General features: G+C 41.6%; 1 protein-coding gene across 1 annotated transcript; it reads left to right on the plus strand.

Moving 5' to 3' along the window:
- Window positions 1-17388: 17388 nt before the first annotated feature.
- PATL2 (PAT1 homolog 2) lies at window positions 17389-23520 on the plus strand (the record flags this gene model as incomplete). The annotated part of the gene is made up of 9 exons (XM_081292772.1): window positions 17389-17725; window positions 19245-19365; window positions 19452-19549; window positions 19890-19943; window positions 20047-20180; window positions 20331-20490; window positions 20985-21125; window positions 22514-22611; window positions 23367-23520. The coding sequence occupies exons 1-9, from the start codon at window positions 17636-17638 to the stop codon at window positions 23518-23520; spliced, it is 1050 nt and encodes a 349-aa protein (XP_081148898.1). The 5' UTR covers window positions 17389-17635.
- Between the last annotated feature and the right edge of the window lie 1837 nt (window positions 23521-25357).

Here is a 25357-nt window from a genome sequence, read left to right on the forward strand (position 1 = left end):
CATGTTCATAGCAGCTTTATTTTTAATAGCCATAAACTAGAAGCAATCCAAACAGGTATCAAAAACAGGTGAATGGATAAACACATTGTAATGTACATCTATACAATGGAATTCTACCAGCAATAAACAAAAATTGAACCATTGAGACAACAACATGAATGAAATTATGCTGAGTAAAAGAAACAAGAGCACCACTGTATGATTCTGTTTAAATGAAACTCTAGAAAAGATAAGCTAATCTAATAATGACAGAAAGCAGTTAAGTGGTTTCCAATGGGCAAGGAGGGAGCAGAAAAACCAGGAAGAAATTTTCAGGATGATGGATTTGTTCATTATGTTATGTGTGATAATGGTTTCAGAAGTGTGTACATATGTTATAATTTATTGCATACTCTTTTTTTTTTGCAGTGTTTCAAATTGAATCATAGTACACAAGTGCTCTACCACAAAGCTACATTACCAGCTATTTTTGTTTTGTTTTGTTTTTGTTTTGTTTTTAATTTTTTTGAGACAGGGTCTCACTAAGTTGCTCAGGATGGCCTCAAACTTTCAATCCTCCTGCCTCAGTCTAATGAGTAGCTGGGATTAAAGACATGCATGACCATGCCCTGCTCACTTTATATTTTGATTTATTGCATGTCAATTAGAATTGTTTAAAATGTCAACCCCTGGTGGCACCATGGTGCACATCTGTAATCTCAATACTGGAGGCTGAGAGAGGGGGATTTCAATTTCAGTTTAAGATCAGCCACTGCAATTTAGCAAGATCCTGTTCCAAAATAAAAAATAAAAAATGGCTGGGGATACAGCTCAGTGGTAAAGCACCTCTGGGTTCAATCCCCAGTACCCACTCCTACCCCCACCACACAGGCACACACACAAAAAGACAAACCCTGAAAGCACTGATACCTATATTGTGTTAGGTTTAAAACAAAACAAAACAAAAAAACCCTGAATGGATCTCTGTCAGCAGGTTTGTCTTGTTGTTTTTGGTACTGGGGATTGAACCCAGAAGTGCTTAGCCACTGAGTCACATCCTCAGTCCTTTGTAAATGTTTAGTTTGAGTCAGGGTCTCACTAAGTTGCTGAGGCTGGCTTTGAACTTTATGATCCTCCTGCTTCAACCACCCAAGCCACTGAGATTACAGGCATGTGCCACCCCGTCCAGTTCTATCAGAAGTTTTCTGAGACAGAAAAGCAGGCCCACTAAGACAAAAGTACAAGTATTCTTAGGAAATTTATGGTGGTCTCTTTCAAATTTTATGTCATTAAAGTCTTACTATTCAAAGTGTGATCCAAGTATCAAGAGCATCAATAACACCTTGGATCTTTTAGAAATGCAGAATCTTAGGTCCATCCCAGACCCACTAAATCAGAATCACCTTTCAACAACATCCCTGGTGATTCATGTACACACTAAATTGTGTGAAGCTGCTGGCCCAAACTACTCAAAAAATCTATATTTCTACATTTACATTTACAGATAAGATAAAAACTCAGGTAGATAAGATACTTGCCCAAACTGGCACTGAGCTGGGATTCAAATGCTAGCCCATCTGATTGCAAAGTTTAATGTTTTCCACTAGAAAAATCACTCAAACTTGCTGTTAAAAAAAAAAAAAATCACTAGGTGCTGCCCATGCCTTTTTCCCATCAACTCAGGAGGCTGAGGCAGGAGGATTGCAAGTTCAAAACCAGTCTCAGCAACTTAGTGAGGCCCTAGGTCACTTAGCAAGACCCTGTCTCAAAATGAAAGAAATAAAACATAAAAAGGGCTAGGGATGTGGCTCAGTGGTTAAGTGTCCCTGGGTTCAATCCCTGGTTTAAAAAAAAAATCAAGCAGTACAAAAGTATAAAATCCTTAATTCCCCCAAATCCTCTCAATAATAACCAGTTTTAAAGTATTTTTCATTTTTTAATTATAAGCCTGACACATGAGTATATTTTACCATTGTAAAAATGCATTCTATTAGAGGTCTACCCAGTAAAAGTGAGATTTGCTGGGCTGGGGCTATATAGCTCAGTGGTAGAGCACCTGTTTCCCACGTCTGGGGCATTGGGTTCAATCCTCAGCACCACATAAAAATAAATAAATAAATATATTGTATCCATTCACAACTAAAAAATATTTTTTTAAAATGAAATTTGCCTTCAGCTCTTCCCATATCCATCCATGAATGTACATTGTATATAATATGGAAGATGAGGAATTTTATTTCTATTTTTGATGAGGCTGGGGATAAACCCAGAGCCTCATACATGCTAAGCAGGCATTCTACTAGTAAGCTATGCCTTTAGTTCTAGAATTTTAAATTTATAATTACAAAGATTATTACTATGGTTCGGTCATTAGAATAATAGCACAAAAGTTTGTGCTCTATTTGTGTAATATGAAATGAATTGTATTCTGCCATCATATATAACAAATTAGAATAAATAAATAAATAACTTAATTAAAAAAAAGAATAGGACAAAAGTGATCAGAGGTAGCATCAGTTGTCACCTTGCATAGAGAGAGGAAATAAATGCTGAAGCCAACCCCCTTAACTGCATGGGGACAACAGGACTGCCCCAGATGCCAAGAATTGGGAACAGTCTCTGGGGAAATCTTACCCAGTTTCTAAATAACTGGCACAACCTCTCTCTTGTACTTGGGTCTTCATCTCAGTTCCTACCTAAAACTGTAAAATTCTAACTTGGATATTTTCTAGATTGCTTTGGATTCTGTATAGCACTAATAAAAAATCAAGAATCAGCTGGGTGCTGTGGCATATACCTGTACTTCCAGTAACTCAGGAGGCTGATGCAAGTTCAAGGCAACTTATTGAGACCCTGTATCAAAATAAAAAGGGCCGGGTATGTAGCTAAGTGGTAGAGCCTTTGCCTAGCATGCACTGGGCCCTGGATTCAATCCCTAGTACTACATACACACACACAAAAATGACTCTCCTCCAAACTATTATCTTTTTCATTTAAAAAATTTTTTGGTACTGAGAATTGAACCCGGGGTCCTTTGCTACTGAGCTATATTCAGTCTTTTTCATTTTTATTTTGAGTTGCCTGGGCTGACCTCAAACTTACTATCCTCCTTCCTCAGCCTCCTGAGTCAGTGGGATTGCAGATATGTAACACTGTACCCAGCTCTAAACTCTTCCATTAAAAGAGAACTATGAAGAAATCGGGAATAATTATTTAGTAAAGGATCAAAAATTCGAAACAAAATAAACAGCACAAAATGATAAGGGATGTCCTCAAAATCCACTCTTATACTCAGAAGGACCAGTCAAGGTATGAAGGAGATAGCCAGTAAACATAAAGTTGGTGGTTCTTTATTTCATTATTTATTATTATCTTAATTACTATTGCTGTTTAAACTGTAAATCAACTTGCCACAAATGAGTTTTCTTAAAGATAATTTATCATAAGTCAAATTAGCCAAAAATCCATTATTCTAATGACCAATGACGGTAAAACTTGAGATGGGACTGCCTTCTCTGCACATTCAATGCTCTGCAGGTGTGGGTGAGATGAGTTCCACCATCTATCCTCAGAAGCCAGGCCATGGCCATTGGGAAGTGGGCTCAGTGACCATGTACTCAGAGACTAACGGGGGAATAGAAGGTTCCACAAAATTGGGATATTCGTTGCATTTGGTTATCTTCATTTAATAAAATATAGATATTTCTGTGTCATTATATATAGAATTGACTTCTAATTATCAACATTTTAGATTTTTCTCTGTGTCATACTTGGGAATAGGCAGAATAATGCCCTCCTTCAAAGATGTCCAGGTCCTCATCCCTAGAATCTGTAAATTAATTACCTTTCATGGCATAAGGGATTGCAGATATAATTAAGCCTAAGGATTTGGGGATGAGATTATCAGGGATTATTCAAGTAAATCTTATGTAATTATATGGGTCCTTAAAATCTGCAGACTTTATGACTCTGGTCAGAGGGCAATATGGTTACAGAAGAATGGTCAGAGAGATGCAGTTTACTAGCTATGAAGAGGCCATGAATCAAGGAATGAGGCTGGCCTCTAGAAGCTGAAAAAAAAGCAAGGACAGATTCCTCTAGAATCTCCAGAAGAGAAGGTCATTCTGCGAATTCCTTAACTGTAGCTCCATGAAACTTGGACTTTGGATCTAAGAAACATAAGATGACAAAATTGTGTGGTGTTAAGCCACTGAGTTTGCGGAGATTTGTTATAGCAACAATAGAGAACTAATTCACCTCCTTCCCCTTTCCCAGAACCTTGCACATTTGGGTTTGGTTGCCAAGAGCCTAGTTTAGTATAAAAATTTGCCTTTCTAAAATTTAGTTTATCTCTCAGCTAATCCAGAGAATCTCAGCCTCACAGAGAATCTGGACACACTTCTCTGCTTTGTAACTACTCAGTTTGGCTTGGTCAGGAGCCAAGTCCTCCCTTCCTCTTTCTGTCTGCAATGGTGCTAGGTCAGCCCTGGTGATGTGGGCCCACCATATCACGTAAGAATGGTAGGCCTCAGCCCCGCTGGCATTGCCATATATGGGCTGATTCACAGATAATATACTCCAAACAAGCCAGACCACTAGTTCCCTACCTGCTATTGCCAGTGTCAAAAAGGAAGTTAGAGTAAAAGAGGGGCCCAGGATAAAGGTGCCCCAAAGCTTTGGCTTCACTCTTAGCCTGGCCTAAATGCTTTCAAAGTCTGGTCTCCAAACTGTTCATCTGGTCTCAGGGCTCACAAGGATCATTCAATCATTTGACAACTTATTATTGAGAGCCCACTAGCTGCTAGGCACTGGATAGCACAGGGAAGTTCCTCCCCTGAGGAACACAAAGTCTGTAGTTTATAGACCTGTAAATAAATCATGATAACAGGACTGCAGCTAATGCTACCTGGAGGCATTAAGGAGGAGCCAACAGTGGACCTTGGCACCAAGGGATAGAATGTGAACTTTGTCCATTATACTGTGATGCAGTGCCAGCAAAGCTGGACATTCTTTGGTGTTTTTTGTTTTGTTTTGTTTTGGTGATGGAACCCAGGGCGTCATGCTTACTAGGCAAGCATTCTGCTACTGACTACACCACTGGCCTCTTTGGGTATTTTTTGTTGAACATTTTAGAAAGCTTTTCCAACTAGCTTTGCCTTTTTCTAAGTATAAAATTCATGGCCATAATGCCAAGTTCAGATAAGAATAAAGATAAGAATTAAGGTTATCTAGATTATCTGTTATTCTACCTCCCAAGATAACCATTGCAAGTGCATTGGAATGTTTATACCCAGACTTTGCCTATTTATATACAGATGTAAATATGGAGATTTACCTATATTTGGCATATATATATATATATATATATATATATATATATATATATATATAGCTTATACACACACACACAGATACAATCTTCCTGCATATGTTTCTCTGCAAACTGGGTTTTTATTTAACCATATATCATGGACAATGTATCTATTTCTAGAACAATAGAGATCTATATTGTTTATTCATAATTTCATAGTATTTCATTACATGACATGAATATACCATACTTTTTCACCCAATCCTGCATTTGAGATTTTTCTAGATTTTTTTCTGTCCACAGATCTGCTTAGGCTTCCTCATGACACTGCAGATAGATTGCAAGAGTATGTTTCAAAAAGCTGGAATAGAAGCTACAGGGATTCTTACGATCTAAGAAGACCTAAGCCTTGGAAACACCAGAACACCTAGTTGAGTATTGAACTAAAGTCAGCATCGACAAAGGAAAGGAAGGATTAGGCTTTACCTCTCAATAGGTGTAGAAACAAAAGTTTCATGGTCATTTTTAATTTGCCAGAGGCCAATGGATTGGAGGTCTTGATACAGTGGAAGAACAGTTAACTTGAAAACATTGACCTTAGCTGGAAGAAAACTCAGTTTTTAAACAGAAAATCAGGAGGAGTACACACAGTGGAGTCTGAAATTGGTGGCTGCATGTTCTGCTTTGATAATAAATTCAATATCACTTCTGAAAGATGACTTTCCTTAGATTTATCCTGAATAATAGGGGAGAAAAAGAGCAAGAATAGGAAGGAATATGTTAGAGGTACAGTTGTATTGGATATTTAACTGGAAGAGATTGTGGAACCCATCATTAGCATCAAATCTCCACTAAGCAAATGTGGTCATATTCAAGCTCTGCTTAGAGCATTTGAAGTTCATGATCAAAATATTTAAGGAACCAACATTGATAGAATCAAATTTCATGGACATAGTCATGGTGTCAACCATTCAGGTTTTAGGCTAAACCATCCTTTTGAGGATAAGTATAAAAATAGGTCTTTAAAAATGGATCTATTTAACTTGGAAAAAAAAGAGAAGGAGAAATGCAGTATATGTATCATCCTTGAAGTAAAGAGCAGTGAAACACCAAATCTCCATTCCCAAGAGCCTAGCCAGGTTAAGGGAACAGTAAGAGTGGGCCCAGATCAGAATGTCCAGATAAATATTATACTGAAAGCCCTTGTCGCTCTCTTTCTTATGTGTATTGCAACTAAGGTCAACTAGTGTTATCTGTAGGGAGCTGCTTTCTTGCACACATGCCAGGACAGCTGCACTTTGGAATGTTGGCCATACAAGGTACAGAGCAAACTGAGATGTCACTGCTTGTGTAGCCTACCTTTTAGAATCCTTCTCTCTGTGGTAACTGGTAAGGAATTGAAGACACTGTGGCAGGATAAGTGCTACTTATCCAGCTGGCTGCCACTGGACAAGAAAGTCACCATTAGGGATGGAGGCACTATTTTCTGGCAAAAAGCACTGTGAAGGAAGGCGGTGCTATTGTTTAGCTTGTTGCAGCTGGACCTTCCCCGTAAGCATTTTTAAACAACCCTTATGTCTTAAAATTGGCAACAGTATTGCTACTGACTCCTTCAACCCTTTAGCTTCACACTGTATGGTCTATTTGTAACCATAGTGGAATGCCCCCCTTATAGTATATTACTGCTATGAGATGATTAGCTTTTTTTTTTTTTTTTTTTTTTTTTTTTTTTTGGTACCAGGGACACTTAACTACTGAGCCACATCCCAGCCCATTTTTTATATGCTATTTAGAGACAGGATCTCACAGAGCTGTTTAGGGCCTCACTAAATTGCTGAGGCAGGCTTTGAACTCTCAATACTCCTGCCTCCACCTCTGAAACCACTGGGATTATAGGCCTGTGTCACTGTACCTAGCTGATGATTGACTTTGAAGCAATTTGATCTTGAAGTGCTTTGATACTTTAAGTGACATGGAACAAGTTGTTTTCCTGCTCTCAAAATATAATTTTGTAACTAACTTTGATTTTTTTTAAACAGATAGTAAGAATGTGTCATTTCGGAGAGTGGCCTATTCATTTACAAATATCATAATTGTTATTTTGTTATATATAATATATATATATATATGACTTACACTGAACCTGATAGTCTAATGAGTTTTTAAAATTTGTTATTATTTTCTTTGTTCTACTTAATTGTACATGACAGCAGAATGCATTTCAATTCATCACACACAAATGGAGCACAACATTTCAATTCTGGTTGTACATAATGTGGGGTCCCACCATTAGTGCAATCATACATGTACCTAGGGTAATGATGTCTGTCTCATTCTGTAAGGGTCCAGCGGAGCATTGGAGAAAGAGACCACACAAGAGACTGGCTCCATGAAATTGGCAAAAGGGGATTTATTAATTCAGCATGCTGAGGTTCCAGGCTCACTCAGGAAGATAGAGCAGCCCAGAGCCCAGAGCAGAGGTCAAGCAGAGCTTAAGTACACGTTTTGGAGAGGGCGGGGGGTTTTGCATACATCAGAACAAATCATCATGAGGCTCGGGAAAATTGAACAACAACTCTGAGACAGGATTAGTACATTCATTGGCAGGAACAGTCTGGGCAGGGGTGATTGGTCACTCCTAAGCGGGGTACACATTTAAACTGATTGGTTTTGGGACCTGGATGCTTACGTGCCGAGCTACTTGGAGCCCTTAGCTATTAAACAACCAGGGAACCAGGAGAAATATTTACTGGGCAGTTCAGGTATTGTCCTAACAGCTACAGGGATTACAGGTTCCGGCGGGTAGCAGAGGAATTTTAACAATACCTGGTCTTTTACTCTTTAGCCCAGGCCTTGCAATTTAGAGACTTTACAATGCCCAGTCTTTTACACTTTAACTCAGGCTTTTGCAGCTTAGAATCAGCTTAGAAATTTTACCTTTACAATTCCACCATCTTTCCTATCCCCAGAACCCCTCCCCTCCCTACCCCTAATGAGTTTTTTTAATGAAGAATTTTTTTAAAAAATTTTAATATTTATTTTTTAGTTTTCGGTGGACACAACATCTTTGTATGTGGTGCTGGGGATCGAACCCGGGTCGCACGCATGCCAGGCGAGCGCGCTACCGCTTGAGCCACATCCCCAGCCCAAATGAAGAATTTTTGCAATACTATTTTCATCACGAAAATCTTCAAATAAGCTTTAGCTATAGGTTTCATGGGAAAAGACTATAGCTTCTGCAGGCACAGTGGCTCATGCCTGTAATCCCAGTGGCTCCAAGGCTGAGACAGGAGGATCAGGAGTTCAAAGCCAGCCTCATCAACTTAGTAGCTAAGCAACTCAGTGAGACCCTGTCTCTAAATAAAATTTAAAAAAGGGGGGGGGGGCTAGGGATGTAGCTCGGTGCTCCTGGGTTCAATCCCTAGTAACAAAAAACAAAAGTTCAATTCCTGATACCACCCCTCCCAAGGGAAAAACAAACAAACAAACAAAAAAAAACTACTCTTCCTTTGTAACTTAATTTTGCTTGTTGACACAATGAACAGCATATTACCTGATAAAATACTTTGGATTTTTCTTTTTTTTCTTGGTGTAGTAGTTTCAGAGATTAAACTCAAAGCCTCAAGTATGCTAGGCCACTGGGCCTATATACCAGCCCTTTATTATTATTATTATTATTAATTTATTTATTTTGGTACTATGGATTGAACCCAGGGGCACTTAACCACTGAATCACATTCCCAATCTTTTTTACTTTATTTAGAGACAGGGTCTCACTAAATTACCTACGGCCTCACTAAGTTGCTAAAACTAGCTTTGAATTTGGGATCCTCCTGCCTCAGCCTCTGAGCTGGTGGGATTACAGGCATGCACTATCACACCCAGTCCCAATCCTTTTTTAAAAATTTATTTTGAGACAGGGTCTCACTAAGTGGCCCAGGCTGGCCTTGAACTTGCAACCTTCTGCCTCAGACTCCTGAATAGCTGGGATTATAGGCAGATGTGTCACCCTGCCGAGTCAACTAAAATACTTTTAATGTCATTGAAAAGAAAGAAAAGCCAGGAACAGTGGCTTTTGCCTACTCCCAGAAATCAGGAGGCTGAGGTAGAAGGATCCCTTGAGCTTAGGTGTTCTCTCTAACCAAACTGGGCGACATGTCCAGACCTCATTCAGAAAGAAAAGGAAGGAGGGAGGGAAGGAAGGAAAGATGGAAGGAAGAAAGTGACAGAGGACAGACAGATGTGAGTGGGGGAAACATGAGGTTAAGGAAATAATTCTATAAAATGGGCCCATTGTGCTGACCCCCACATGGTTTATATATATATTTTTTATTATTATTATTTTTTTAAAGAGAGTGAGAGAGGAGAGAGAGAGAGAGAGAGAGAGAGAGAGAGAGAGAGAGAGAGAGAGAGAGAGAATTTTTAATATTTATTTATTTATTTATTTATAGTTCTCGGCGGACACAACATCTTTGTTGGTATGTGGTGCTGAGGATCGAACCCGGGCTGCATGCATGCCAGGCAAGCGCGCTACCGCTTGAGCCACATCCCCAGCCCATATTATTATTTTTTTTAGTTGTAGTTGGACACAATACCTTTATTTTATTTATTTATTTTTATGTGGTGCTGAGGATCGAACCCAGCAGCTTGCTCTTGGCAGGCAAGCGCTCTACTGCTGAGCCACAACTCCAGCCCCATGGTTTATCTTTTAAAAAGCATTTTACCAGAAACCCTGCCTCTTAAGTTTAAAGAATATGTTAAATTACTCAGCAAACTACCTGAAGAAAAGCAGGCCCTGAAATGCTAATAAGAATACAGTTACCCCGAAGGGAGGGTGGGGTAGACTTCTGTGACCCTTACACAGACCAGATCCTGGGACTTAGGGAGATAGGAGAATTCCCCCTAACCATAACATCTGTAAGAACAGATTCCAATTAAACTTGTCAGCATGGGCCAAAGTGATCTAGAGTTGTCATGGACTTAAAGGTCTGATGTCATCCTGCTGTCAGTTAAAAGTGAAGAAATGGACCTGGGCTGGACTCTCTGGAAACTTCCCAGAGGGCAGGAGAGGCATGCCATCCCTCTCTTCTCTGAGAGGACCCACTCTCTCCCTTGAGAGTGCCCCCTCTTCTCCTTAACTTTTTTTTTTTTAATTGGTACTCAGGGGCACTTAACCACTGCACAACACTCCCAGCCCTTTTAATTTTTTAATTTTGAGACAGGGTTTCACTCAGCTGCTCAGAGCCTCACTAAGTTGCTGAGGCTAGTTTTGAACTTGCAATTCTCTGCACCACTGTGTCTGGCTCCTATCCCTTCTAATAAACTCATGCCTGTTACTCTGAGTGACATGTCTGGAATCTTTCTGACTTCATCACAAGAATCTGGGTTTGAAGGGAGGCCTTCACACTGCCTCACTTTTCCGGAAGGCCCTAACCCTGTAACTGGAAAGAAGGAAGGGAAAGGGAAGAAAAGAAAGAATGGGACAGGAAGCTGCCTTAATCAACAATGTCCTAGACCAAGGGAATGATCCCCAGGGAAGAAGCGCTGTAGTGCAAAATGATGAAAAGAGAGGCCTTCGAAAAAATCCCAAACTCCCCACAAGGCTAAAAATTGCTGTTTCTGAAACCCAAACTAGAAGATTGGAAAGTTTAAGACAAAAGTTTGAAGAAGCAGTCAAGGTCAGATCTTAAAGTGCCCTAAGCTTCACATAAAGGACAGGAAAAGAGAGTCCACTGAGGTACTTTAAGTTGGGAAATATCTGATCTGACAAGAGGATTTGGAATCATCTGCATGTGAGCAGTAGAAAATGGGAGTGTATGAGATTGCTCAGGGATCTTAGGTTGCAGAAAATTTAACCTTTTAGGGATCTGTGTTCTCTAGGAAAATGTGATGAAAGGTATAACTCTCCAGAAAAATGCATGTTAAAAAAATCACATAAAAAAATCACATATAGACAATTTTTAGGGAATCCTCAGATTAAGAATCTTTGATATAGAGGGGGAAGAGAAATAAACTGAAGAAGAAGATATTTAAGGGATTGGAAGAAGATAACAACAGCAGGAACGGAGTGAAAGAAAGATGACCCAAGAGACACAAAATCAACCGGGCAAGGTGGCGCTTGCCTATAGTCCCAGAGCAACTCAGGAGGCTGAGGCAGGAGGATTGCCAAATTCAAGGCCAGCCTCAGGGGTTTAGTGAGAGGCTGTCTCAAAAAATAAAAAGGACCAGGGGCTGGGACTGTGGCTCAGTGGTAGAGCACTTGCCTAGCATGTGTGAGGCCCACTAGGTTTGATCCCTGGCACCACATAAAAAAACATAAAAATAAAATAAAAAGGACTGGGCATTACTGGTGGTGCATGCTTTTAATCCCAGAAGTTTGGGAGGCTGAGGCAGGAGGATCACAGGTTCAAAGCCAGCCTCAGCAATTTAGCAAGCTTAAGCAATCTAGAGAGACCCTGTGTCAAAATAAAAAATAAAAAGAGCTGAAGGTGTGGCTCAGTGGTTAAGCATCCCTGGGTTCAATTCCTGGTACCTAAAAATAAAATTTAAAAATTAAAAAAAATTTAAAAACACTGAGGATATAGCTCAGTGATAGAAATCCTGGGTTCAATTCCGAATAGCATCAGAGAGAGAGAGAGAGAGAGAGAGAGAGAGAGAGAGAGAGAGAGAGAGAGAAACCTGAGCCTAAACTGTCAGTAAGCTATGAGAGGATAAAGATTCAATGAGGGTGTATCAACAGCATTGGAGGGCATAGAGAGTTTAGCTAAATTCAAGATTAAAACATTTCTTTTACAATTATGGTTCAGAAATCACTGGTAAAGCTACTGAGAATAGTTTCTAAGGAGAGATGGATACCAGTTTTTATTGTTGTTGAGCATTTCTCTGTATGTAAAACCAATCTCCTCTGCTTGGCTCATTGGGATGTTTAGTCTTTTCTAAAAAAGTGTTGCCCAAATATAGGGTAGAAAACAAAGCCAGTTAAGATCTTTAAATTGCTGCAATTTTTGTCCTTTGATCATGTGTAACTTTATTAAAAAGAGGAGGGCAGGAGGTGTAGCTCAATAGTAGTTCCAATACTTAGCACATCCAAGGCCCTAGGCTCAATTCCCAGCACAAACACACAATACTTCAAAAAGAAATTTAAAAAACAGAATAGATTTACAACCATTAAAGACACTGAAATAATGGAATAAAGTTCTCCTCATGAAAGTGGGACAGTTCTTAGCATTTTAAATGTATTTTAAAAAATCAGATTCAACCATCATATCTGCCTGCCTGTATTGCTTTTTTCTTTTCTTTCCCCCCTCCCTCCCTCCCTCCCTCCCTCCCTCCCTCCCTCCCTTCCTTCCTTCCTTCCTTCCTTCCTTCCTTCCTTCCTTCCTTCCTTCCTTCCTTCTTTCCTCAGTCTCCCAAGTAGCTGAGATTTCCAACACCACTCCTGGCTTGTACTTCTTATTCTGTGGGAAGCTCTAAGAAGCCACAGGAAGTATCTATGAAAATTCACTGTTGTCCCAAGCCTAGCACAGTCCTGGCACAAATGAAACTTGCACTAGCCAATTTTCTTAAGACCCTTTAGAATAAAAATCTGCTTGCAGAAAATGTTTCTCCCTATGACATTGTCTTTCAAACAACCTAAATGAATTACTTCTGAAACACTGACATTCATCCTTTGGCTCTTTTGTTAATAATGCCAAAGTAAGCTATTAGAAAACTTGGGAGATAAGCATTTCCCAAAGAGCCTGAATTCAATTCAGATATTTGAAACATTTTTCAGCAATTATCAAGCTACTTAAATGTGTTCCTCCACCCATATGGTTCTGACCTGCTACAGAACATTTGAAACAATTTTTTTTTTCCTTTAAAAGCACCAAGAATACTGGTCTTCTAACCATGACAGTAGGGCTCTAACTCACATTTGTGGTATAGAGAAATTAGCTTTGTTTTTATTTCATTCAGATATTCTACAGAGTCTTGGTTTCAGCTGAACACAGGATGTGGGCACAGACCCAGGAACACTAAAGGGTTAGATGAGGTTTAGATATGTCTTAAGTTTTGCCTCCAAGCACCAGTGGCATACTTTTTGTTGTTGTTGATTTGTTTTTTCTCCTGAGTTTCTGGACCAGTTTTTTTTTTTTTTATTAGAGCAGCCAAGAAGATAAAAGTTTGTGTTACCTCAGGCAAAAGTGTTTTACCTTAAAGATCTGGCTTCTAAATTCACAGGAGTCTTTCATTCATTACAGCTGTGTAGCCGACTTAAACTCCTGTGACCAGGGAAAGGCAAGCAGCCCCAGGTGGCCTTGATGGAGCCTCAAGGGCACTGCCCTGAAGCTCTGTGAACTTGATTGTTAAAGAAACTTCCTCAGGGTGCACTCAGAGCTAGTCTATCCAATTTTCTAGGAGCTAAACCTGGGTGGGATTAAATGGACCTCGATCTTGCAAAGTCCAATAAAGAATGTGGGAAACGGGGACCCTCTTTTTAAATATCTGCCCCTAAGATTCCAATAAACTATCACAAACTTGGATGGTTAAAAGTGCAGTTTATTTCTCTTTCCTGATCAAGAGGTTTCTTTCTCATTAGATTATGTTCTCACACTTCTAATAAGTCTCAGGATTGAGGGATGCTTGCCCTTTAACAAGTAAACAGGGGAGGGGCTGGGGCTCTTAAAGCCAAGAACAGCAAGCAGGCTCTGGCCCAGGCTGCCATGGCTAACCTGAGCAGAAAGGACAGCAACAGTCAGGCGGTGAGTGTCAGCAACAAGGTGTCATGATACACAAATGGTAGCCGGTGGTGGTCATGTGTGAAGTGCTTCTCTTCCAACTCCTGGCCCTATTCCTTATTTCTCTCCCTTTGCAGAGCTGGGATGGTGAGATTTAAGGGTGGCGGCTTATGGCAGTCTGAGAACCCAGGGTCTCACTCCGTAATACCTAAGGTCAATAATTCTCTGACCACCTTCTAGGAGAAGAGTGGTTTTTTAGAGAACCATGCCATCCTTACTGACCGGGGGGGTGTCTCTGGGTCTCTTTCTTGTCGCAGGTTTACCTTCCAGAGGCTGACAATGCTCTCTCAGTGGAGGACACAGACATGCAGGAAGCCTCCCAGCCTGCCAAGATGAAATGCCTTGAAGGTATCACCAAATGGACTATGGTGTCCACATAAAAAGTTCGGGCATACAGAGACTTGCTAATTTGCTTCCTAAAGGCTTGGGCATCCAGAACAACTGGAAGAAATTCCAAACTCTTCCACATGCTAGCCACATCTCACAGGCACCTAAGATAACTTTTCTGGCTCTTATTTTCCCATCTACATAGTAATTTATTAACAGATTCATTGACAACCTTGTAGGAACATATACATGTAAAATATCTGTCAGTCAGGGTTAAATTGCAGGGAGTTGGAGCAGCTGGCACTTCAGTTAAAGAGGAAACAGAAGGGGCTGTTGGGTGGGGGAGAACAGGTGGAGAAAGAAGCCTGTAGAAGCACTCAATGAGGCCACTGAAGATGGGATGTGGGAAGTGAAGGTGCCTGGCACCTGCCAGGTTCTGTTTTCGTTAGTGGGGGATATTTGGGGCACCCTGAGAACCCATAGAACAGAGATGTTGGTTGAAGGCAATTCCAGAGATGGCTTTTTAACAGAAATGGTATTGAATAGCAGCCCCTTAGACAAGACTTCTCACACCTGAGGCCCCATCTTCCACAGATTCACACTTATCCCAAGGGCCTGGCAAGTTCTGTGACCCCTTGGCTCCTGAGGAAGAGCTGATATCTGCCTCCCAATTGGAAAAAGAGGAAGAAAATGAAGAGGAGGTGGAGGAGGAGTGTCTGGATCCAGATCCAGATCTGGCCGCAGATCCAGAGGAGGAAGAAAATAATCTTCGGGATCCAGCTTTACTCAGTGCTGTCCATAACACACAGGTACCATGGCAGTAACAGGAGGGGAAAGGGTTGTCCTGAACAGTTTGCAGCTCAGACCGTGATTAAATATACCTCTCCTCTCCTCTATTCCTAAGACAAGTTCTGAATTAACATTTTCTGTTTCATCCTTGAACCTGATTTAGGGACTCTCTCCTTTCCTCTTTCCTCCTGTCTGCTACTAAAGTTTCTGATGCTGTCCTTAATTTGAAGCCAGGTCTTACCTGGGCTGTGCATCACCATAGGTGAAGGCCCTGCTGCTGCTGATTCACCTTTATCTGAATCCCTTTGTCCTGCTAGTCCATTCCTGATATTTGTTCGTATAAGCAGGGAAGATAGACGAGGACTCTCATATAAAAATGAGGTAACTCAGACCCTCTTTCAACTACTTCTGAGATAATAGTCTTCCTTCTTAATGGAAAGAAGGAACTTGGCACAGTTGAATTCAAATATGGAGGAGGACTAGGTTGGATATTGAAATGGCTGGCTTTGCTGTCCCCTCCCACATCTCCATGGACACAAGTAAATGTAGAGGACGTGATGCCACGAATGCCCTATTGAATCCAAGTTTTTCCTCCTTGCTCCAGAGAGGTCTGCTCAGCTCCCCTAGAGTCAAGGCCTTGGGGATATCACCCAGTTCCTTGCACTTTCTGTGGCAGGTGAGTCTTCTCCACCCTATGAAGAGAGGCATTGAAAGGCACGTGTTCATCACATCACTGGCTGCTGAGGAGTATTTCATCCCAGAGTGTGTTGTGTCCCTCTGCACAGCTGGGACTCTTGCATTGGTGTCCACCACTGCACACTGTCACATTCATTATGTTCAGTCTACCTTTCTCCATCTCAAGATAAAAACCCCAAGTGATGTACATATGGGAAGTAGGAGCAGCTCCATGTAGAGGAGCATGGTAAATGGCAACTATGCCCAGTCAGGGGCACAGATGAACCAGGCATTCAAATAAGAAAGGACAAACTAGATCTCTACTTCTACTTTATGAAACATCTTAGCAGAGAAGCAGCACTGAGTTTAGGGCTGGAAAGAGTCCTGCCCTCAATTAACTGAACATTGGGAATATGGCTTGGGAGAGAGGAATCCAAAGATCAGGAAATACTGCAGGGAGAACTAGAATGGAATTATAGCTCTGATGAGGTTGTGGAAAAAAAAGAGACAGATAAGCTCTGCTCCACTGGCTGAAAACAACCTGAGAAGACTGTTACTAAGAGAATAAGAGGCATTGAAAGGCACATGTTCCTCACATTAGGGACTGAAAGCAGCTTCTTAGGAGGTAATGAACTCTGTTGAAACAAGGCAGGAACCAGTTTGGCTTGAGAGATCCCTAACACAGAAAAATGTGGTCAAGGGGGAAAAAGCAGGTGAGATGAAAGAGGAACTGGGGCTGAGCAGCATTCTCTTGGTGGAGAGGTCCCTCTTCCAGATCTCCTAATTCCTCTTGGTGCCCAGACCATCTGTTGCCAATTCCTTTCCAGCCTATATTTCCTAGCACCAGCTCTCCAGCCCGGCAATTTGAACCTGAACAGCCCTTACCAGACCCACCTCTCTCCTGCAGCCCACAGACTTCATGCCCACCTCGGCTCAGGTACTGGTTCATGGTGCCCAGGCCCCCAGTGTCAGGACAAGCAGAGTTCCTCCTAGAAATATCAGGAGATGATGGCTGAGGAGGGGTGGGTGCCATTCTACCAGTTGCCACAGAAAAAATTACTGATAGAAATTTAATAACAGGTCTGAAGCATAGTCCAACCTCCTCCTCACAGAGGAGGAAATGGAGTGAGGCCCAATGAGGTAAAAATTTGAGGTCGTCTAGTATGGCAAAACTAAGGCTAGGTTAGGACAATTCTGACAAGCAGGGCAAAAGATTTCCTACTGTGCTAAGGTTTTTCTGCAGCCAAATTGCAGGAAAATACATCTTGGGGGTGTGAGGATTGTGATGTTTCATGTTGGCTTTTTTGAGGAAGGCACATGAATAAATAGGGTTCTCTTTGATGTTCACCTGAACCTACCCTGGGCCGAATGAATGGAAGGGGTGGGCAAGTAGAGACTTTACTTCCACCTAGCTCAAGTTTCCTTTTAAGTCTCCACAGTCATCTGACCCAGCTCCACCCTCAGCATCAACGGATCTTGCTTCAGCAGCAGAGTCAAACGCCAAGGTAAAACCTAGATGCAAAACAAGGTTGAGGGAAGCCTATCTGTATGATGGGTATTCCCCTGTGGCCAGGTATTTCGCCCAAAGCCCCTGCACTCTTGAATTGTGCCTACCACTGCACCCTGCCCCATCCTTTTCAAAGAGTGGTGAGCAGTAAAATGCTCTGGGAAGTTCACTTTGGCAGGGGTGGGTAGGCCTGAAGGTACATTTCTCCTGGCTCGAAGTTCCCCTGTCAAGAAGCCTTGGTCTCAGCAGTCAGATCCGTATGCTAACCTCATGACCAGAAAAGAAAAGGACTGGGTGATAAAAGTGCAGATGGTTCAGCTGCAGAGTGAAAATCCCCGCCTGGATGATTATTACTATCAGGTGAGCCTCAGGGCCCCAGCTTTTGACCTTGAGCCCAAGTGAGCCAGGACTTCACTCCACTGGTTTAGCTCATGGAGACCATGCCATTCAGATGGGAGAGATGATCACTAAAGAACAGGAGTCATATTTCTCATGTTGACATACCTAGTTCTTTTCCTTCTATTCTACACTTCAGCCAAATAGGATTATTTACAACTGTCCAAACACACTTGGATTTTGTTTCTATCTTTTGCTGAGAATTTCACCTATTTACCTGAAAATATGTACTTTCTTACCTTTGCATTCTTTTGTGAATCTTGTTATAAACATCTATTCTTTTTAGGTCTAAAAGCGAAGGAATCTTATCAATGGTGAAATTCAGTTTGTTGAACAAATGCTTGCAGACACTTTGTTTCCCCCTACTTCTTACCTCCCCTCTATTTGTGCTGCAGACTTTTGTGCACTTTGTCCACAGGTTTTGGGGCTATCTGGGCTGTTTTCACTTTTTCAATATCCATGAGCTCCCTACCAACATTCCCACCTTCACTTCCTTTTCATTTACATTAGTTTCAGATTCTTCCTTTCTTTTTTAGTGAGCTTCAAAAATCGTCCCCTTCCTGTCATGAAAGTTTTGTTTTCTTGCCTTTTTGGCATTGCACCTAAATGAAAAAGCCTTACTCAAACTTTTTCCACCCATTAACAGTTAGTGGCTTTTAGTTTAGGATTTCTCACTTTTAAGACGATGTGAGAGCTGATGCACAAATCCACAGATGTATAGAACTGGTCCAGAGACAAGCTGACAATACCTTCCTAGTGCCAGTTCTGGACTTCTTAACCATCAGATAACTGATTTAGGACAGCACAAGTTGGGTCACAAGATTAAAATGGGGAGGGGAAGGACAGGTGATGCATGTACTTTATTGAAGAATGTATGAATGGTCAGATGCTGGAACAATTTTGCTTTCTGGCTCCACTTTGCTCTCCACCTTGTTGTGAGATCTGGTAGCTTTAGCTAGCTTTGTTAAGTGCTTGGTATGAGAATTCCAAGACAGGCGACATGGGGCTTAAGGCACTTTAGAATAACTGCTAGGCAATGTGCGCATGGTGGCACATACCTTTAATCCCAGCTACTGAAGAGGTTAAGCCAGGAGGATCACAAGTTCGAGGTTTGCCTTGAAAATTCAGCAAGACCCTTCCTCAAAATAGAAAACTGCTAGTGCCAGAATCATTTCAGCAGGGGAAAAAATGCTGTATGTGCCTCTCATGACTCCTTTCTTGCAGTGGTTCAAATTGAAGGTTCTCTGGGTCAGGTAGCTGCAGGTTCTCTGTGAGGAAGGGGAAAACCTGGGATTGTGGCTCAGCAGTAGAGTGCTTGCTCAGCACATGCGAGGTGCTGGGTTTGATCTCAACACCACATAAAAATAAACAAAAAATAAAGGTTTTTAAAAAATCCTATATGAGAGACTGCTGTAGAAGAGTAGTTGAGAAGATAGTCACTTATGAGTTGTTGTTTTTTTTTTCCTATTCCCTGGACACACAGGAATATTATCAGAAACTAGAGAAAAAGCAAGCAGATGAAGAGCTACTTGGACAAAGGAAAAAGATTGACTCTCTTAAGCTGATAACACCTTACATTCAGAAAGCAGAGGTTTATGAGTCAGGTAAGACCAGGCTGACTGACTGGCTTAGGTTAGACATCTGAATGGAGAGAGGGTGGAATGTGCCTCTCATGACTCTTTTCTTGCAGTGGTTCGAATTGAAGGTTCTCTGGGTCAGGTAGCTGTATCAACATGTTTTACCCCTCGTCGAGCGATTGATGCTGTATGTCATGGAACTCAAGAGCAGGTAAGAGGGCTGGGGTTGTAGCTCAGTGGTAGAGCACTTGCCTGGCACATGTGAGGCCCTGGGTTCAATCCTCAGCACCATGTAAAAATAAATAAATAAAAGTATTGTGTCCATCTACAAGTAAAAAATATTAAATAAAAAGCATTATCTTCCCAGAGCCTTTTTCATCTCCATTTGAAAGGTCTAGAATACCCTCATGTTTGAATTCTGATTGTGACCTAAGAAGGAGAAGGCAGTGTGCTCAGACTTTGTGTCCAGCCTTTCCAGTTCAGTTTCTAGCTAATCTGAGGCCTGGGCTGCAGCTGTGGTGTGTGGCTAATGGCCAGGGACTTCCTTCTAGGATACAGGAGATACAAGCAGTCAGAGGCTTCGGGTATTATCCCGGATTGAGAAGGTAAGACAGCAGTTCCTTGGGGAGGAGTTCCTGATTTACCTTCAAGAACAGGATATTTCTCAGTTACTTCCTCTTTCTCCTTTCCCTACCCACAATTTTTCAGATGTTCCTTCAGTTACTAAAAATAGAGGAAAGTCATAAGGATGGGCTTCCACTGTCCTGTTACTCCAGACAAGAGAGGAACCAGGTTGAGAAGCTCTTTCAAGCTTTAAAGAGCCAGGAGCAGAACAATCTGGAGTAAGTGTGGGAGGCCTCACCGCAGCCCAAGAAGGAAAGGACCAGCAAAGACATGGGGCTTGCTGCTGCCCTTCCTTCCTGGCATGTAGTTCCTTTTTTTTTTTTTTTTGTGCTGAGCTGAGCTCTGAAAATGCTCTCCTCTTCCTGCAGGGAAGTAGCTGATAGCTTCCTGCAGGTTCTCTCTGTAAGGAAGGGGAAAACCTTGGTAGCCCGGCTGCTCCCCTTCCTGCCCCATAATCAAGCTGTTAGCCTTCTTCTGACCATCACCCACAATCTGCCCCTCCTGGTCCGGAGGGATGTAGCTGACCAGGTACTAAGATATTCAGTGGAGAATAGGATGGTCTCCTGCATGATTTAGTGATCCTTCCTCCCCTCCATTCCCGCACCAGCCCCTAGAGATGCTAACAGGGTTCCGGGCAGTAAAGGGGTGGGGGTGGGACTGTCCCTACCATTCTCAGATAAGGAAATTACAGAATAAACTGTAAGAATAGCAGATCATCTTTCAGGTATGATGTGCAAAAGAAAATGTGTGTACGGTTCCATAGATGTGTGCTGTGGTGTTTTGAAAGAAGATAGGGGCCCCCTGATAAGTGTTGAGCTCCATATTTTCTTCCCTCAGGGAACAGGTGGTACCACAGGACTCAGTGTTAGGGATGGAGATGAATAAATGGTGACAGGTCTAGAAAGTAACCTAGCCGGGAAGGTACGAAGAGCAGGCCAGCAAGGCAAAGGGGCTGGAGGCAAGATAAGACCAGGTGAAGTTGTACTGGAGTTTGATAGAAGTGCTTATTGACCTTCTTGCAGGCCCTACACATGTTATTCAAGCCTCTAGGCAAATGTATCAGTCACATGACCTTCCCTGAGCTCCTCCAAGGACTTCAGGGGCTAATGTTGCTACCACCTGGCTCCTCTGAACGGCCAGTCACTGCAGTACTTCAGAACCAGGTAACACATCTGGGAGTCTTTTCTTTCCATGAACAGCTTCCCAATTGGGCGCAGTGATGCACACCAGTAATCCCAGCAGCTAGGGAGGCTAAGGCAGGAGGATTGCCAAGTTCAAAGCCAGCCTCAGCAACTTAGCAAGACCCCGTCTCAAAAAAGGGTTGGGGATATGACTCGGTGGTTAAGCACCTCTGGTACCAAAAAACAAACACCCCAATACAAATAGCAAAAAGTTTCTTTTTGCTGTTTGATACCTTCCAAGTGGTACTGCTGGTAAGGAATAATCGAGGGAATGTTTTCCTCTCTCCACATGTCTTGTTTTCTGTAGCACTTCTCAGCTTCTATTGAGCACAGATTAACCTGGGAAGCTTACTAAAACACCAGTTTCTTTGTCCTATCCATCTGAAATTCAGGGATGGATGGATGGGTACGCATCTATTTCTCTACCAGACTCCCTCTGTTACTGCTGGTGTGAGCTTCTATAGCAATCTCTAAACTCTTATTTGCCTTTTGTTTTGGTACCAGGGATCAACCCCAGCAGTGCTTAACACTGAGCCACATTCTCGGCCCTTTTTCCTTTATTTAAAGATGAGTCTTAGGGCTGGGGATGTGGCTCAAGCGGTAGCGCGCTTGCCTGGCATGCACGGGGTGCTGGGTTCGATCCTTAGCACCACATAAAAATAAAATAAAGATGTTGTGTCCACTGAAAACTAAAAAATAAATATTAAAAAATTCTCTTAAAAAAAAAAAAGACAGAATCTAGCTAAGTTGCTCAGGGCCTTGCCAAGTTGCTGAGGCTGGCTTTGAACTTGCCATCCTCCTGCCTTGCTGGGATTTCAAGTGTGGACCACCACATTTGGCCTTGTGTTCCTTTTAGTAAGACCTTCTAAGTCATTTATAAGTGTGTTTAAAAATCACATGTAAAACTATAATATTAGGTTTATAATAATATAAGATAGAAAGTTTTAAAGGATGAGACTTGAGACGTGAAAGTTCTGATATTGTCTTCCAACATACCAGTGGATTATCTTGTGTACTCCCCTCTAAAGACCTTTGCTTAAAGTAATGCTTCTTAAAGTGGAGTTCACAAACCACCTGTATCAGATTTCTGACTCCATTCCTGATCAATAGACAAGATTCCTGAGTTGGAGCCTAGGAGTGTACATTTAGTCAGCTCATAGAGGCTTGTGGAATGTTCGGAGCAGCTCAGATTCCTTGGGAAAGTCATGAATCCTTGGCTAACCAGAATAAAACTTGACAGTTCTTGTGGGTATTGGTCTCTATCTGTAAATGTGAACCTACCCTTTAGTTGGGAAGAAAGCACAGCAAGAGAAGCACTAAATGCCTACCACAAACCCATTTTGCCCTCAACTGTGTATATTCACTTGCAGTTTGGAATATCTTTGCTCTATGCCCTGCTGAGTCATGGGGAACAGCTGGTATCTCTGGACTCTTCTCTAGAAGAACCCAACAGTGATCATACGGCTTGGTAAGATCATAAAGGCACATGGATGTTAGTTCAGTATCCTAGGGATGTGTAGGCTGAGCCAGATAAGAGATTTCCTAGGTGGCATATTCAAGAATTTCTGAAAGGAGGCTGGGCAGAGAAAGGAAAAATAGCAGGGTTGTAGCTGTTCTGCATTTTACCCCCCTTCTTATAATGCCCTAGAGTTGGTTTTCCATGGAAGGCAGTGTAATGTAGAAATTAAGAGGGCAAGCTTTTGAGTTAAATAGACCCAGGTTCGAGTCCTGATTATGTCACCTGTCAGCAATTTAACTTTGGGGCAAGTTATTCACTTCTTAATCTGTTCCCTCATTTATAAACTAAGGATGATGTTTCTAATCCTTTAGAGCTATTAAGTTTAAATAAGAAGCTGGGTATGGGGTCCAATACCTGTTAATCCCAGTGGCTTGGAAGGCTGAGACAGGAGGATCATGAGTTCAAAGCTAGCCTCAGCAATGGCAAGGTGCTAAGCAACTCGGTGAGACCCTGTCTCTAAATAAAATATAAAATAGGGATGGGGATGTGGCTCAGTGGTTGAGTGCCCCTGAGTTCAATTTTTCCCCCTAGTAACACCCTCCTCCCCAAAATGATTTATAAGCCTTAAGCATTGCATACCACATACCAAATTGCTATCTGGGGGCAGGGGTAATGAAGTACTGGTGGAAAGACAAGAAACCTTGTCCTAGAGTCCGTTTCCTGCATAAATATAAAAGCTCTGATGTGTTTCTTCTGTCTTCCAGGACAGACATGGTGGTTCTGATTGCCTGGGAGATAGCCCAAATGCCTACAGCCTCTCTGGCAGAACCCCTGGCCTTCCCCAGCAATCTACTTCCTCTATTCTGTCACCATGTGGACAAACAACTGGTTCAGCAGCTAGAGGCCAGGATGGAGTAAGTGATAGCAGAAACAAGGTTATAGCCCCTTGCTCACATTCTCTTTCCCTTCCCTACTTTCTTATAAACTATGAGCATGGAGGATAATGTGCTTTAGAAGCAGTTTCAGATATTCTGGCATTTACTGAGTAACTAGTCTGGCCCAAGTTTGGGCCTTATAGCTTGTTTCTTCTGCCAAATTTTATTATTCCTAGGTGTTGGGTCATTTATAGTGCTATTTACAGGGCAGAAATTAATCTGAAAAGTGAATTCATTCAAGAAACGAGGCGGGGACTGGGTTGTAGCTCAGTGGTAAAGCACTTGCCTAGCATGTGTGAGGCACTGGGTTCTCTTTAGCATCACATAAAAATAAGTAAATAAAAAAAGGTATTGTGTCCATCTACAACTAAAAATATTAAAAAAGAAATGAGGGGGCTGGAGTTGTGGTTCAGTGGTAAAGTGCTTGCCTAGCATGTGTGAGGCATTGGGTTTGATCCTCAGCACGACACAGAAATAAAGGTATTGTGTCCACCTACAATTTAAAAAAAATTAAAAAAAAAATGAGGGACAACTATTCTAGGATATAAACATGAGATACATAGAGGTTATCTTTGTCCTCAGAATGGCCATCTGCTAGAAAGTCAGGTATTAATTAAATCACACAAATAATTGTAAAATGGAATTGCGCTTATGGTTAACATCTGTTCTCTTTGTAGGCTCACTTGGATCTACTGATCTGTTCTGGACTACTTATGTGGGAAATTAATCATCAGTGATCCAGAGAGTCTTAAGGCAGTTCTTATGCATTCATATATTGGAGGATCCTGCCCCAAACATTTTCATATCCTTTCTTAGAATCTAAATGATGTGCCTAAAAATAAGGCATGACTTAAAATATAATTAAAGAGGTAATCAAATGATGTGTTAATTGTTTGTAAGTTAGGAGCTATGATGAAGGGCATATTATGTGTGAATGTTCCAAGACCTGACTACAAGTCAGTCCTTGTTATAGCTAACAAAGGTATAACCTGGGAAGTTGCTTCATTGTTGCCCCTTGTTAGCTAAAGAAAATAGCTCAAACGGAGCTAAAAGGATTGGATATAAGCATTTTCCTTTTGGATAAAAAATGTTTGGTTTCAGAGTCCATCATGGTGGCTGAGACAGGAGGAATGCAAGTTCAAAGCAAGCCACCAGCCTCATCTATTTAGTGAGGCCTTAAGCAACTAAGCAAGACCCTCTCAAAAAGGGCTTGGGATTTGGCTCAGTGGTTAAGAAACTGTTTTGGTTTCATTTTGACAAAATTATGCATTCATCAACAAACACTGGAGAGCTTTTTATGAACCAGGCACTGTTTTAGGCAGAGGGTAACAGTGTGAGCAACACAGCATTCCTGCTTTTTTAAAGTTTACATAACTAGCTGGATAGGAACTGATGCAAAATATCAAGTAGTAATAAGCATCATGGGGAAATAAAATCGATGATTAGAAAGTAAGTGGAATGAAGGAGCCTTTAGTTTGAACCGTCCATAAAGATCTCTCGATACAAGTTAAAAGTGAAATGTTCTGAATATGAAAATTAATGTGTTAAAGTACTGCTAGTAAGAGACCATCCCCAGACGCCTTCTTAAAATGTCCTCAACCCTCATTCTTCTAAGGATCTTGTACCATACTTCCTCAGTAAAGCATAAATAATGAAAATGGGAGCTCCACCATCTCCACCGTTTAAACTTACCCGTTTCCCAGTTACAATGGTTATTATTTGACCTCAACATTCAGGTCTACCCTTTCATGATGGATTTGCACTGTAAGACTTGGTTATTGCTACCAAGGAAATGGCACCATCCCAGAGCCTGTAAACAA

This window comes from Spermophilus citellus, assembly GCF_964194105.1.
Source record: "Spermophilus citellus genome assembly, chromosome: 4".
Lineage (NCBI taxonomy): Eukaryota > Metazoa > Chordata > Mammalia > Rodentia > Sciuridae > Spermophilus > Spermophilus citellus.